This window comes from Dichotomopilus funicola (assembly GCF_033296635.1).
Source record: "Dichotomopilus funicola strain CBS 141.50 unplaced genomic scaffold C8A04scaffold_50, whole genome shotgun sequence".
Taxonomy (NCBI): domain Eukaryota; kingdom Fungi; phylum Ascomycota; class Sordariomycetes; order Sordariales; family Chaetomiaceae; genus Dichotomopilus; species Dichotomopilus funicola.
In genome coordinates, this window is record NW_026944071.1 from 156,692 (window position 1) to 172,814 (window position 16,123).

General features: G+C 55.4%; 4 protein-coding genes across 4 annotated transcripts; 3 read left to right on the top strand and 1 right to left on the bottom strand.

The window, feature by feature from the left end:
* Nucleotides 1-1,207: 1,207 nt before the first annotated feature.
* Nucleotides 1,208-2,970, top strand: C8A04DRAFT_13641 (uncharacterized protein; the record flags this gene model as incomplete). The annotated part of the gene is made up of 4 exons (XM_062777791.1): nt 1,208-1,547; nt 1,719-1,866; nt 1,934-2,187; nt 2,294-2,970. The coding sequence occupies 4 exons, from the start codon at nt 1,208-1,210 to the stop codon at nt 2,968-2,970; spliced, it is 1,419 nt and encodes a 472-aa protein (XP_062635388.1).
* Nucleotides 2,971-4,264: 1,294 nt separating this feature from the next.
* C8A04DRAFT_38669 (uncharacterized protein) lies at nt 4,265-6,196 on the bottom strand (the record flags this gene model as incomplete). Its single annotated transcript, XM_062784309.1, has 5 exons — nt 4,265-4,608; nt 4,669-5,303; nt 5,382-5,428; nt 5,491-5,957; nt 6,142-6,196. The coding sequence occupies 5 exons, from the start codon at nt 6,194-6,196 to the stop codon at nt 4,265-4,267; spliced, it is 1,548 nt and encodes a 515-aa protein (XP_062635389.1).
* A 1,569-nt stretch (nt 6,197-7,765) lies between these two features.
* On the top strand, nt 7,766-9,250 carry C8A04DRAFT_13638 (uncharacterized protein; the record flags this gene model as incomplete). Its single annotated transcript, XM_062777790.1, has 1 exon — nt 7,766-9,250. The coding sequence occupies one exon, from the start codon at nt 7,766-7,768 to the stop codon at nt 9,248-9,250; it is 1,485 nt and encodes a 494-aa protein (XP_062635390.1).
* A 1,125-nt stretch (nt 9,251-10,375) lies between these two features.
* C8A04DRAFT_13604 (uncharacterized protein) lies at nt 10,376-14,254 on the top strand (the record flags this gene model as incomplete). Its single annotated transcript, XM_062777776.1, has 1 exon — nt 10,376-14,254. One exon carries the CDS (start codon nt 10,376-10,378, stop codon nt 14,252-14,254), a length of 3,879 nt encoding a protein of 1,292 aa, XP_062635391.1.
* Between the last annotated feature and the right edge of the window lie 1,869 nt (nt 14,255-16,123).

Genomic DNA, 16,123 nt, shown 5'->3' on the forward strand with positions numbered 1-16,123 from the left:
TAACTAAAGGCCCAGATCTCTGTGACGCCGAGTGTGCCTTGTCCCAGCCCATTGGGTGATTGGCCCTCGCTCCGGCCGGTTCCACGGCCGAGGTTGACGAAACCCTTCGCCATTTCTGAAGAACCGCGCACAGGCAGTTGCCTTAAAACCTGGGGCTCGGGATGTCATCACATCTGGTCCGCGAACCACCAATTTACCAAACAGGGTGGGGGTGGCACATGTGCTGACACGCAATGCAAGTCACCCCGCGTTGCAGGGCAGAAAACAACAACAAAAAATTCGCCGCAATCCGTCGCCTCTTGTTTCTGGGCGAATAGGAACCCCACCCCCGCCCTCATTTTCCCCGCTCGGCCAGCCTTATCTGCGGGACGGGGCCGAGGCGATCCCTGTTCCCGCAATTGAGCACTTGTCTCTCACACGGCATGGCATCCTGCCGAGCCTGCGCAATGGAACCACGGCAGCTGCATTTGCGAGCAGGATGCGTGCGCGCTATCCACTGAGGAGCGTTCCCGTCACAGTTAGTCCGGGCGGTGTCGTGCTTCTCTGCGCTGCTCCGGCCTGCTCTGCGAGTCATCGACCGCTTGAGGCCAACCAATGGACCCCTTCTTCCTTGTTGTTCTCATTCCCGCATGCTCGGCCAGGAGCCGAAGTGTGCGCCCCAGCGGGGTGGGATGATGCAGAGAGTGCTCGCTCATTGGAGAATGGCAGTGGTCATTCGGAATTGAGAGAGCGCGCGAAATGTTTCAGCAGAGTACCGAAGGTGTGGGCTGACTTGGATTTCCGCGTTTGCGCAAACTCGCGATGGGGTATAAGTATACCTCGTGACAGAGTGGTTGATGGGGGAATTGGTCTTTTCCTTGATCAAGTCTTCTTGAGATCTCTTGCACGATCAATCTCGAGCCTCCTCCTCTCTCTATATAACCTTCTGTTGCAAAAGCCATCTCGTTATATCTCATCCTTTCCGCCACACCAACACTCGTACACCTCTACACACCCGGCCTGGTTTGCCCCGCTCTGAGAATTACCCGTCAATACCAATACATCAACACCCAACTTCAAGCACCACCCGCCCTCACACACTCTTCAACCTGCATCCCATGTCTTGGGATCCAGGTTCCCCACTGTAACTAAGCCGACCCTCCGTGCTCAGTTCCAGTTCACCTTCTTCACTCCCCCCTTTCACCCCCTAGATTAGCCTAGTCGGTCCATGGCATCCCGCAGCGCCGACACCACTCCGCCACCGTCACACCTACCGCATTCTGCCGCCAGTACCGTTACCACTACTACTACAGCATCGATTACCACGGGACCGAAGAAGACGCCCCCTCCTCCGAAGCAGCAGCAGCAGCACGAGGGGAAGAGCTTCAGCTGCTCCGACTTCTTGCGTCGCAAAGAAAAGGAAATTGTGGACAGATCTATGGCTTACTTCGAACTGTCTCTGGATCGATGTCTTGAATCTTCAATCTCCTCTTCGGTCCACGCCACTGTCGCTGCCGATGCCGGTGCTACTACCGCTGGTGCTAAGCGCTCCGGAACAACCCGTTCTGGTGCCAGGAAGCACAGCGGGGCTACTGCGGCTGCGGCGGCGGTGGTGATGGAGAAGAGGAGGGTTAAACGTGGCCGGGAGGAGGATGGTGATGAGGGTATCGGCGGTGACGGTGATGGTGTTGACGCCGTTGTTGCGGTTGAGAAGATCGAGGGCGGAAAGGTTGCGACAGGCAAGGCGAAGAAGAAGAAGGTCAACCCCAAGGAGAGCCCCGACGACAGGAGTCGGTTTGCCTGTCCGTTTGCAAAGCACGACCCGGCCAAGCATCGGCATGTCAAGACCTGCTGCGGGCCGGGCTGGGAGGACGCCCACCGGGTCAAGTACGTCCCCCCCCCCTCCCCCCTCTGTCTTGCTAGAGTAATACAAGCTAATAACTGACACCGCCAGGGAACATGTTTACCGCGCTCACTCCCTCAAAAACGTTTGCCCCCGCTGCTTCAGCCGGTTCGAAAAGTCGGAATCGCTGCAGGCACACCAGCGGGCAGACACACCGTGCGGGCTGCGTGCGAAAACGTGGGAGTCCATTGGCGAGGAGCAGGAAAAGCAGCTGCATGCGCGGGCCAAGGCGCACTCGTCCGAGGAAGACAAGTGGCGGGACATGTACCGGGTGATTTTTCCGGGGGAGAAGGTCCCTTCGCCATGTATGCCTCTTTTCTTTCTCTCCTTTTCGGCCCCTCTCCTTTTCGGCCCCTCTCCTTTTTATCTCTTCTCTGTCGCGATGTGAGTGAATACAGGCTGACAGAACAGACTACGAAAACGACGACTCCGTCTCCGACTCGGCAGCCACCCGTCAGGAACACATGCTGCAGCAGTTCGATTTCATCCGGCAGCAACTCCCGCGGGTGGTACGCAGTCACATGGAGGTCTACGTTCATCAGATGTTCGAGGAGTTCCAGAACAAGGCCAACCAAAAGGTCGTTGAGATCATCCAGTTCGTCGAAGCCAGCATGGTTCGAACATTCCAGTTCGGACTCGATCACTCAACCCCCGTCACGGCCAATCTCTACCCACCCAACAACAACAACAACAACAAGAGCACCCCTTCATCCCCCATCTCAGCGACCCTCCTCCCCTACGAGTCGCCGGCCCTCACCCATTCCACCCCCGCCACCACAACCACCGACACATACACCGGGCCCCCCACAGCCTCCTTCCCGCGCATCACCGACATCATCGGCCAGCTGCACAACGACCCGAGTTACCAGGACATGTGCGCCATTACCCACCGCGACATCATCGGCGACATGATGGCCGGGCAACTGGGCGGTGGTAGTGACCTGCTAGAAGGGGCATGTGAAGGGCTGAGCGAGAACGACTCGGCGTATTTTAGTAATAGCTCGAGCAACGCTGGGACGTACCCCAGCACCGAGGGGTATGCCGGGTCGACGGCGTCGTCTATGGGGGTGGGCTTTGAGGGGTTTTGAGGTTTGATGGGACGTTGCAGGAGCGGACACTGTAGGATTTGGATGTTTTTGTAGAGGGTTTGGGTAACTTTTCTCGTTAGGTCACTCGTTTTATTGTCGGCCTTTGTTTCGGGTGTACCTCGGAAGATGTGGTTCTTATCCGGGGTTATCTCGGTCGGCCCGATGTGGGGCCTCCGTGCTGGACGGACGTTTCGCGGGCGGACTACGGAGAGCGAACGGGCTGACTTTCCTATCTTTGTTCCAATTCAGTTTGTTTTCCCCGTCCTTACGAAGTACCGTTTTTTTCTTCCTTTTCAGGTACTCTTCCTAAACCCCTGTAAACCATAACCGAATCCAGCAACACCTCCCGTATACCCCCACCCTACTTCGTACAGCAAAAGTCTTAATGAGTCCCTTGACCTTTTGTTACACCTAGGTATGTCCACACCTACACGGACTCCCCGCTGCACACGCCTTTTTACACCACCACATCCGGCCAGAACCTACATAACCGTCTGCACACTCCCCCCTCGCCGGTCTCAACGCCCCCACCGGTGTACTATCCGTAATACAATATCGACCCATAACTATCACATTGTCTGTCGTCATACGTCCTCAATCCAACCCCACCTCGAAGAAATCGGTCAAAGGCCGACGTGCAACTGGCTAGATCTGCCGTGTGGTGGAGTTTTGACTTATTTTGGGGTTGCAATGCGATGCAGCGGACGCACCCTGCAGGTAGGCAGACAAGGCGTTGTGCGGTTTGGTATGCCTAGGCCACGTGGGATTGTACTGTTTCCGGAGCAAAGTCCGCGCGTTTGGTGGTTGAGGTTGAGGATGGTGGGCCTCGTGTCGTGTCGTACTCTGCCTTACCTAGTAATTACTGTGGACACGATAGTGGGGGTGGGTGGTGGCTTAATTCTGCGGCTCATGCGATGGGCTACGCGAGGTGCCGGAGGTGGTTGTGGTTAGCTGAAGATGGTGTGCCTGTGGTCCTTTGTTCATGTCGTGCTCTGCGATACGCGAGGGTGTCATGCAGTTGATCGAGATGGCGAGGTGGTGGTTTGGTTGCAAAGTGTGGTTCGCACGGTAGTTCATGCGAGGTGTTGCAGCTGAAAATAAATTACGATAGATTAAGATCCTGTGGGATGTTCCGATGTTCGCGCATTTGCGTGCGCACTGCGCAGTTGTTTACTCAACAGCCATAGCAACAATAAGATACCCTTCGCATGCTGGTGAGAGTTCGGACTACTCCGTACTACGGTGTATCCCGACCTAAACAAGACACGCACCAAAAAAAGGGGAAACCAAAAAATCACCACGAACCCCCCGTATGTCCCCCCCCCTCAGTCTCCTCATCCCAATCCCGTTCCAGCCTCCACGCATCCCCCGTCCTCACCCCCATCTTCTCCACATCACAACCCCGATGTCCCCATTTCTCCGCAAACACCTTCCTCCCCAAATCAATCTGCATCTGCACGCCGGTCTCAAACCCGTCCGCGTCCCGGTAAAAGGGCTCGCCCTGTCCGCCGCGCTGCTTGACTTGCCAGGTGTTGCGGTGGTGGTTCCCCCGGGCGTATTTGGTGTGTTGCATGTGCGTGGCCAGGGCGAGCAGGCGGTCGTAGGACTCGGTGTAGAGGGATTCGTGGGTTGAGGCGTCTTTGTAGCCGCCGGGGAGGCTTTTTACTCTGTACTTCTTCCCCTTGTTGCTGTTGCCACCCTTCGTCTTTTTCCTATTGCTGTTCGCCTTTCCTGTTCTCGTCCGCGTCTTACCACCCTTCCCCTTCCCCCTCTTCCACGACCCTTCACCATCCTCCTCCTCATCATCCTCCCCATCAAACCCCTCAACCCACCCCCTGACCCCCGGAATCCTCAACAAAGCCCCCACATCCCCCAACACACTCCCCACATCCAAAATCCTCCCCGCCGCACTGTAGCTCTCCGTCTGCTCCAGCCCCGCCCAGCGCAATCGCAAATACGTGTCACAATCCGAGGAATAAAACGGGATATGAGTATCCCACCCTCCCTGAGACAACACCGCGTCTCGGTTGACAAGCGCGAGGTGGTCGTAGGCGAAGAAGTGGTGGGCCCAGGCGGGCGGGGATTTGTAGCCTGGTGATGGGGTGGTTAGGTAGCGGAGGGTGAGGACGGCGTTGGTGTAGAGGGTTGGGGGGGAGAGGTTGGTGGGAGGGGGGAGGATCGGGTGTTTGGAGGGGTGTTTGGGTTGGGATTTGAATTTGGGGTTGGTGAAAAAGGGGGTTAGGGGGGAGGCGGCGGTGGCGTTTTCGTTGGAAAAGACTATGACGTCTTGGTGAGACCAGAAGTAATGGGGGTAGTTGCGGGTGAGGGCAGTCCTGGGTTGTTATATCAGTAGGTCGAGATAACACATCGAGAGAATCGAGAGAAATGTAGAAATAAAGGGAAAGACTCACCACAGATAGAAATTCTGCAACTGCGCAAACGTCAATAGCGTCGGCGTCTATCCCGTCCGTCAGTCAGTCAGCCCTCTTCATCTCCTAAACAAGGCAACGAGTAACATACCATAATAACCCTCACGCCCAACATCCCCAGCTGCGTATGATTCAAATAAAACGGATTCTGCAACGTCAACCTCCCCCTCGCATTCGCATCCATCGCCCCCGTATTCTCCACCACCCAAATATCCTCCGCCGGCCACCCGGCCGCCACATAGCTCACCACGCACTGCAGCAGCTGCGGCCAGTTGCGCGTGAACCCAATAAACAGCGGCGTCTGCTCTGGCACATGGACTTTGGGCGGCCGGTTAGCCCGCGGCGGCTGGAGAAGGTCTCGTGAGGGGGGTGGGTTTTGCGAGAGTAAGGGGAAGGGGTCGGGGATGGGCAGGACGGGGTCAGCGGGCGGTTTGTAGGCTTTGGCGCGCAGGTTGATTTGGGGGATATCCCAGGCAGAGGGAGACCATTCGTAGATTTCGAGGGGTTCGTCGGGGATGGAGGGGGGGGTTTTAGTGTCTCCCGTGGATGTGATGGGGGCTGGGCCATGGTTGGAAGTATCGTGGATGGCGTGCCAGGGTGTAAAGCTGGCGACGGTGCGCGTGGGGAGTGAGAGGCCGAGGTAGAGGATACAGCCGAGGAGAGCACCGGTGATGACCACGCGGGCGCGGTGCCGCATCCAGGAGACGAGCTGTCGGTCCATGTTAATTAGCTTGATTCTCACCTTGGCGGATTCGTGATGATGGCTGTGAAGGGGAAATGGGAATGACTGAATTCATACCGGCACAGGAGCCTTCTCAACTTGCCCGCTCTCGAGACACGGACTCTGCTCTTTGGCCGTGGCTGCGTCTGGGTGCTGTGTCTGCGCACAGGCTGTTGGGGGGATGCAGAGCTCTCGGATGCGTCAGAGGGCATCACGGCTATTTTATCAGCAGCAACACTCCTGATCTTAAGTAGGAGAATCAAAATCCCAATCCACCAGTTCCAAGTATAGCCGCTTGACATTCCTATTCAGACCGGGATGTAGTAGTGATGGACTTACTTCGCCAAGGACGCCGTATTAGTGGCTGCCATTGTCTTGCAGAGTGCGTCATTGACTGTGGAGATCATGCATGTTTGACAAACAACCGTGTGCTAGAGGGCAGCCTTGGGACTTTGGGACTGACAAGAGCGATCGACAGACTACGGTCCGATTTAGGTGAAAAATCATGAAAGAGGGTGTACACGGAAACAGGTTCTATGATACGGGATTGGTGGCCTTGTTAGTCGGAGAAGACGAAGGGATCAGGTCCTGGGGTGGTGGTTGAACCTGGCCAACTAATCACATGCAGATGCGGTCCATGGACAATTTCAACTCCCGGTGACCTCCTTATCCTGGTCCTCTCATAAAATCTCCTCTCCACACCTCGAGGATAGGATACCCGTGAGGTGCTATCAACTTTGCACTTTCATAAATCTCCCCACCCAACGAAAGATCAAAAACTTCTAGTTACTCTATTGTGTTACTAGATGATCAGTAGGTTAGACATGATGATGGACGAGATGAAATCGGTTGAACTCACCATGTTAGCGATTCAAGAGGTGCCCCTACGTGCTTTTGCTAAGCTACCGGAGAACATACAGCTCATGGGGCACAGAACACCCCGTAGTCTGTGGGGGAGAGAGATGACATCAACCTGCACTCTGACATTCTTATGACGATTTATCTCTCTCGAAACTCAAATGCCACAAATCTTATAAGTATCGCAATTCCCTAGCTCTCAAATCGTTATTCCTCAGCCACGATCCTGCACACGAACCGAAGCCCGACATTCCGCAAAGAAGAAGAGCAACACAGGCCAACACATTATCAACGGACAATATGGATACCTTTGCCATTGATTTGCTGAGAAGCATTCTAGGTCCGATGGCGTGGAAGAGAAGGAGTGTTCAAAAGAAAGAAACTAAATCACCGCAAAAGAAAGAAACTAAACCACCGAGAGAAGAGGAATATACGAAAGATGAATGGATCCTGGTCTGATGGAAAAACAACGGAGGCAACTCACGACGAGGGAGCGTTTTGGGATACAGTGCTTGAAACTGTAACAGAGTGCAGCATGCACAGTATCGAGCAAGCCGCCAACACAAAACTCGCCAACATGGCAGCAACAGAAACCATGTATCACATTCATCACGAGGCGGACAAACAGCTTGCTTTCATAAACCGATATTGATTGATTCAGCAATGGCCGACGCCGTCCGGTTGAGCGCGGAGGATTCGCAAAGGATATACGAGCGGAGCTTCAAAACATGGGTTGCACTTTACCACTCGGCGATCGACCGGCCACGCCTTCCCCAAGCATACCTAGATGCTCAACGCGCGTTGGGCCGAGACCATGCGTGGGAGCGTCTCCTTTGTTTATACGACCAGCAAGGCCGAGGTCTCTCGCCTGAACCCGCCAACACCCCCTCAACCAGACAAACCCGGCCTAGAAGTGGACATCAGCGACGTTGGTCCAGACGAAGCCCGATGGTGGGCAGCTGTACTCGCCCCGGGCCAGGGCTGGCTGGCGACTATGTTGTTGGACGAAGACACTACCTTCGTTGCGCCTTGGTCAGTACAACTTCACTCAGACAACCGCTTTCTGTTATCATCAAAGGACTCGCTCTCCCTTGGTGAAGAGGTAACCTGTCCATCCTTTTCCGAGGCCCTCCGTTTCCTCGAAACTTTCTGTGTGCGCCGAAATATCGTGGACCAGAGTCAGGCCGCCCTGGCCGCCGTTCTGCTTTTCCCGACCATGGGTACTCGCCGCGGGCTGCAGCTGCCAGAGTTCACAACCAACCGCTTAGACCGCCCAACCGGAGTCGACCCTGTCATTCCGCAGCATCAGGGCCAAGATCTCAACTTCGAGTCACGAGATAGCGGGATTTACCAGGACGATGTGCTCGATAGGCTTATCACGGTCAGTTGCCACATCAAAGGAATCGAACCTATGTTGTTAAGTGGCTTTTTCGACCCTTCCTTGGAATGCAACGCTGCTTCTCCTTGGCTCCAGGGCGCACGAGCGGCCATCGATGCCGTGGCTGAAGGTAATCCTCTTGTCATCGGACGCATGATAATGGACCGACAACCGATGGTGGCGCCTCTTTGGGTAGGCGCTACAATCCTCGGGCTTCAAAAGGATCTCTTGAGACCCGCTACTTATGGGATGGCCCTCATTGACCTCCCCTCTGCCGTATGGTCTGGGGCGATACAGTCCTTCATCCAGCAACCGGTTTCGGACCTCCTCGTGCGAGACGGCCGGGTAACCAGCGCGGATCAGTGCCGGTTACTCTTCCTCTCTCAGTCAAGATTACATAGTCGAGTACCAATCTGCCAATGGAGGCCGTTTGGCGGGACACCGCTTGAACACACCGATATGGAAGTGCAGGCTCATGCCAATTGCAAGGGGCATGGGCTCCGATACGACGGGTTTATATGGGACCGTGTCGACGGAAAGACAACATACCACCTGGCCGACAAGGAGAATACCCACACATGTCGCAACCCCCCACCCATAGAACATACCACAGGCTCATACCACGTCTCTGTTGACTGTGGGAAATTCGATAACGAGAAAGAGATTGCATCGGAGAACTCGACGCGGAGCATCTTCGGTTGGTTGCGTTTTGACGGGTATGCACCGGATGAAAAGGAGATATGGACACATGAGTGGTTAGAGCCGTATGAGTGTGACGAAGAAGATGAGGAACAGTGCGAGGAGAGTCCTGAAAACACGCATAAATCTTCACATGTGGAAACCTGGATCTCTGGCTTAGAGTACCAAGAGTCTTTAATCTCTGCAGGGCCATAGATTCTGCTGGTTGGGAATGCAGTGAAACCGGGACGAGAAGCAGCCCCGATGGTCACAGCCGACGATTCCGAGACAAATTAACGTGGCGCTGGGGTGTCTTGCAGAATGGAACCTCTCTGTCTCCTCCCTCTCTCCTCCCGTGAGAGCTTTAATTATCGAGAATGGTGAGTTGATAGTGTGCCTGGTTTCTCCCAGCTGGCTGGATATCTGGCCAGGCGCTCGGACCGTTCGACGATCGATGTTCCAATTTGGGAAAACATCCTCCAATAACGCGTACACAGCGCACGATACGACCCGTCAAAACTCCAACGAATAGACGAGTGCGGAAAACATCAAGTGGAGTTTAAAACATAGCCGCCCAACGCGTCTATTTTCGGGAACTTTTGGGACAGCAGCAGTGTGCATCGAAGAGAAACATGTTTCGCGGCGCTGATGTCGTTGAATCTGAACCACGGGTCTAACCTATCTCGGTTAAAGCCAACAACAAGGGTGACCCAAAGTTTTTGATCTGGGACTGCCGATAACCGACTCTCACTCCAGCATCCGCAATAAATAATACAGAGACGTCTTCCAAATTGTTGACATTTCGATCCTCTCTTACTGCATTGAGTCAGAAATAATAGGACTGACTTTCTGGTATCAACGACGTTGTACAACACGTCTGTGTGCGTTGGGCTTCCAGTGGGGTCCGGTGTGAGTGGTGGGCAAGTCTCCGCCAAGCCTAACGACAGGGGTCCGTCCCCCTAGCAACGCATTGTTTACTCAAGGCACAATTGGCCAGTCGGTTTCCTTGTCACAGCCCAAAGCCGCCCGTCACCGCCTATCGTGCTGGTCCTTGTCACCGCCCGCAGGGCAACACCCGGCTCTCGCTTCAGCACCTCTGACGACTGCCAGCTCATCACTGCTTCACAATCCCCACAGTGCCGGCATTCCGATTGGCAATCCGACCCCGTTGCCCCGAGATATCAGGGGTCCAGCCCAAAGAGCCACAACGCAGCCCATCATCCTTGTGTTGGGCAAAGAATTGCTGGGTTGTCGTATAAACATTCAAGGGGTCGATCGGGCGATCTGGTCTGACTTTTTGTTCTCCTCCCTCCTTCCCCCCTCCCTTCCCGGCCAAGAATTATGCCACGCAAAACGCCAGAACTGGACCAGGACTTCAACATTTATGTCGACCCTTCTTCGTGTGTGAGAGAAGCCATGGATGAAGACACCCCCGCCACCAATATTCCGCCTGTGGCGGACGAGGTGCTGGAGTCGGTTGCACCAGAGGACTCGGCTCAAGACGTTGCGGCCGAAGTCGCAGGGGAGGACGAACAGGACTTGACCGAGGAGCCTGATGTCACACCCGCGGACGAGGATGTAGTTGAGACTGAAGAAGTGCTCGACACTACGGAAGTCGACATCCCGAAGAACGAAGCCGAGGTTGCCGGCGAGGATATCGAGGATGAAGAACAAGTCGACCCGACGCCCAACGACGACTTGATCGAAGACGAACCTGTTGTGGAACAAGACGATGCAGCAGAGCCGACGACGGAGGACAATACCCTAGCTACCGAACATGTCGACGAAGAGTCTGTTGTGGAGAATGAAATGGAGGAGCACTCACAGCTTGAGGATATGCCGGAGCAGGCCGGTGCCGACCAGACCGAGGCGGAAGAAGTGTTGGAAAGCGAAAGCACAGAGGAGGCTCTTGAGGAGGCCGCGAGCGGCGAACTCGACGAACCTGGCAATGTCGACGCAGCAGACACTTTCTCAGAGACTGCAGACGAGGACAAGGAGGAAGTGTATGACAACAAAGACGCAGAGGTGGACGACGTGCACACAGACGAACAAGAAGCGTCCGACGTGGACCAGGAACAGGAACAAGACCGGGGCCCGCAGCGATTGGGAGAGCGAAAAACCTCGCTTCGCACGGAAGCGCTCATCCAAGCAGCAGCACGAGCCGTGGTCGCCAAGATTGAAAAGCGAAAGAGCGGTGAGCTGCCGGAGCCCGAGGACGAGTTCGACCAGTCCATGGTCAGCACCGATTCCCAAGACACCGAGACGAGGGGCCGGGACGACTACGACGACGACGCCTTCAACGCTGCTAGGGACCTGCTGGTGAACAGCCTCAACGACCAGCACCACAACCGATCACAGTCGGCTGGGTCATCGGTCCGACACAACGCATCGCATTCGATTTCCAGCGACGACGCCAACGACAGCAGCTCGCAGCACGAGCGTGAAGACGACGTGTTCAGCGACCGCAGTGCTCGGAGCTCGCTCGGCTCTCTCGACCCGGTGAGCGACCCGGAGCACTACGAGGGGGGCACAATCCGTGGGAGCAGTCTCAACAGCATCAAGACCCCCCACGCCAAAGACGCCTTTGCCTTTTCCGAGCGCCGTGACTCCTTCACATCGTCCACCACCAGCAGCCAAGACCACCACCAACCCTCACACTCCTCTTCCCACTCGCACACCATTTCACCCGCACGCACGGTGTCCAACTTTTCAACCATCTCAGGGCTGTCGGCCTACGACGACTCCAAACAGGGCGGTTTCGTGCCCACACACCGCGAGACCCGGTTGCCGTTCCGCACGCCGTCCGAGATCCGCGCGATGCAGATGGCGTCGCCCAGCCCGTCGGTGTTCAACGGCAGTTCCCCGTCATCGCGGCCGGGCACGGGGGCTAGCAAGCGGTACAATGGAGCTACTAACAACAACAACAACGGGTTCAGCAGTCCGACGGCATCGGCACAGTACTCCCCCAAGGGCCGGTCGACGCCAACACGACTGAAGTCGGCGCGCAAAGAGGCGCCGTTGGTGCTGTTGCATGTCACGCTGCTGCCGCTGCAGTGGGCGTGGGGGGATGTCTTGAACGGTATGGATGCGCTTGTTGTTAGTAACAGCGATTCCCTGGGTAAGACAGACCTAGCTACTCCTAGTGAGTCCGTCGTCACTCCCCCGCCCAGCGACCAGCTCAAGACCCTCCGCGACGCATGGCGCGAGCTGCAAAGCCGGGTGGGCGAAACCGTCCTCGATCGCGGCATCCTCCTCCCGCACCCACAAAACGATTACGAGGTTCTCGAGGAACGCCTGCTTGAGGCGCTGGAACTACCCCTGCGCCGCCGGGCGCGCATTCTCGAATGTGGCCACTACGTCGGCCCCGCCAATGTCCCCGACGAGTACGACGAAGACATCAGCGACGACGAAGGCGGCCGCCTCAGTCGGGAAGACAAGCGGCAATGGTGCGCAACATGCGAGACAGAGATCCGTGTCGAAGACCTCGGCGTCGGCAAGGTGTTCCGGGTGAAAGTGTACGCCAGTAATGGGCTGATGCGTGCAGGCGCCTGGGAGGCTTGCTGGAAGGAGATGGAAAGGGTCGATGTGGAGGTTGAGCCGATTGTGGACGCCACGCTGCAGAGCGAGTTGGAACGGCTGGCGCTGTTGCAGGATGAGTTAGAGGAGCAGCGGAGACGGGAGGTGGTGGAGTTGGAACGGGCTGCCGAGCTGGCTGCTGAGGCGGAGGCCAAGGCGATGGTTGAGGGCTTGCGGGCGTCGAGTCGTCAGCAAAAGGAGCAGCAGCCGGATGCTCTCGATGCGCAGAGGTCGATGATGCCTTCGCCTGCGCCCTCGGGCATGCAATTGGCTATGCGAACCGCTACGCCGCAGCCTTCAGCCGCGAATACGCTTGTCCGCGCGGGGACGCCCAGCGCGTACCCCGTTGATACCTCTGAGGAGCGCCGGATGCGTGACGAGGAGCGTATGCGTGAGATTTACGGGGATTCTCCCACACCCCCTAGCAATGCACCAACACCCGACCATCAACAGCAGCCACAACATCACCAACACCAACCATCCCAACCACAACACCAACAGCACTACCCCCCACAGACTCAAACCCAACTCCCACCAACCCTCCCCCTCCTCACCGACGGCCGGCAAGAGCACGCCCATCAACAACCCCGCCAGTCCCGCCCATTACCACTAGACGAAAACTCGGGTTTTGTCGAAGTGTTAATGGAAGCCTTCAAGGTGCTGCTACGCGACCCGAAGAATGTCGCTATCATCGTGCTGTGTGTGTTTGTCGTGTTTATGATCAAGAGGCCTGGTCTTGAGGCTCAGCAGGCTCAGCAGGGGCTTGTACCGGCGCCGCAGGTTCCGGTGGTTCATGTGTCTTCGCAGGTTCCGCAGGCGCAGGTGCAAGTCCCGGAGGTGCAGGTCGGGCAGGGGCAGGTTGGCCAGGGGCAGATTCCTCAGGGGCAGATTCAGGGTGTGAAGCAGGTGCCGCAAGTGGAGGGGGTTCAGGGCCTGGGGAATGGGGATGTTGCGGGGTATGAGATTGGGATGATGGGTGAGGTGCAGGCGGGAGGTCGGAAGGGGGCTGTGAGGGAGGTGCCGATGGTGGAGGGTGGTGCTGCGGAAGAGGTTGTGGAAAACGTGGTGAAGGCGCTTCCAGCCAGTGAGGAAGTGGTCGTTGAGCACTCCACTGAGCAGACTGTCGAGGTGGAAGTCACCGAGACAGAGTCACAGACGGAGGCAGAGGCAGAGCCCGAGGCCCTTGTGGAGCAGACCGACGCTGCCATCGACACGCGCGCTGCTGTCTTCATCCTCCCCGACGACATGTGCGCCCCCCACGGCCCCGCCTACCCCGTCACTCCGATCGACGAGCTCCCTCTGCTCACCCCCGAAGTCGACAACAGCGAAAACTCCGACGACGACCTCCCAGCAAACTGTAACCCCCCCTCGACGACCTCATCAGCCCTCGGCCCCCTCGTAACCCAACGCCGTACCGTCCGCCTCTTCGAAACCGTCACCGAGACCGTACGTGTCAGCGTCGTCACCCAGACCGAGACTGTCTCGACCGTTGTGACTGCTATCCCGCAGACGGTGGAGGAGACGGTGTATGAGACGGAGACGGTGAGGATTACCGTTTCTGTGCCTGTTGAGGGGCAGAAGGCGGTGGAGAAAAAGGAGGAAAAGGAGGGGTGTGAGGGGAAGGGGAAGAAGGGGTGGTTTTAGGTGGATGTGGGATGGATGGATGGGATGAGTGGGGGATGGATGATATCGTGGATGGGTGATGGACGGTGATATGATGGATGTTTAATGATTTGGGAGGACTGGAATGGATTCGTTAGCTAAGGGATGGTAAGCTAGGAAGGGGGGTCTTCTTTGTTGATTTCTTTTGTGGTATGAAGCGATGCATAGCGATAGTTAGATGTGTGATGAGATAGGAATATACGTAGTTGGTATGTACAGTGTGTGTTTTGCAGTATGTTGAACTTGGCAGTGTGCTTGTTAGGCTGGGCCTATGAGTTAGAGATCGTTAAATGGAGGATTAGTTAACGTCAAGCTGGGATCGTTACTTTGAGATGTATCTTGCTGTTTTCGAGACTAGGTTGTTTGCACTAGTTTCCTTTTTCTTCACGTCGCTTGCTCCCTAGTGTTTTGTTCCATGTCAAATACTTCCACAACTAACCAAACGATCAATCTCGGACTGTTGTCACTCCATTTTCCCCTTGTCCGAGTACCTGATACTGGAAGATCTCCACTCCATAATCTATTCCCCAACAGCCTAATTGATGTACTCTGTTGGTGAACATAATATTCAGAGCCTGATAACTAGCATTTTTTCATAATTTCATGGATAATTAACTAATTATCCAACAAGACAACACCAATGATGTTTCACAACGACAACACAGGGTGACAAGCCTGGTGTTATTGTCGGTTCGCTTGCTTCAACCAATGTTGTCTCCTTCCCTCCTTTTATCTAGTGTTTTTGCTGTGTCCTCATTCTGGTTTTGGAGGCACAAACCTACCAAACTGCAGGAGCCATTTTTCATCCTGGCAAAAAAAAGTGACACGAACAGGAATCAAAAAAGAGAGCTGTGGTCAGCCACACTGCCCAAGGGACCCATTTCACCCTGGGGGGGGGGGGAGGGGCGACAAGGTACACAGCTTAACCACTACACTACCAACAGGTGTGATCCTCGTGATTTTCTTGGGTTGTTGGGAACTGGGACCGTGGACCTTCCCTATATACCGTGCTCTTGCCTTGATTTCTGACGCCCTCTACAACACGGGAGATGCGAGCTGCCTCAATATTTTTCTTCAACATCACAGCGCAGCGGTCCTTCCAACACTGCAAGTACTTGTATCTTGCTTGATTTGTTGTGCGGCGTTGCCATACTTGACACCAACCTCCCCAGAAAAGTGCGATGGAACGAGATGTTTTGTTTAACTGCAGCACATTCTATTGGCGGTGCGGTATCGTGATTTGTTATCATGGTTAACAAGTCGCATTTTCCGTGACTCCCACACTTGACCTTTTTGCACAATAATGACGATTTAATACAGTTCTTCTCAGAGGAGTGCGGTTGTTGTTCGAAGGAACCCTTGTCCTACAAATGCCGGCCCACCACAGCCCTAAATCACGACCTAACCTCACACTTCTTTGTTTCGTTCTTTCGACCTTTTCTTTTGCATCTGATCAGCTATTGTGCTACGACAAACGGTGCCAGGCTGAAACGGATCCACGGTCCTGAATAGGTGGGAAACCGTTGCTAAGTGAGACTTGATTTGGCATGTGCAAACGCTGTGCGGGTGCCGTGCAAGTGCTGTCGAATGCTGTGCAAACCGGATTGTTGGGTACGTTGTTGGATGACAATGGTGTTGGAGTGTGTGTGCATTGGATTGAGTGGCTGTTATGCCACAGGAAGAGGGTGTCATAATACTTGGGTTAAGTGACTGTGAATTTCCGAAGTAGTGTACTCAGTTTCAAAAGGTGCACTCCCATCAATTATGTTAAGGTTAAACACCGATTGGGAAATCCATCCGGGTCACACTCCCTATTCCCGATCAGGAATCAGCGCAAACAACTTCACAACT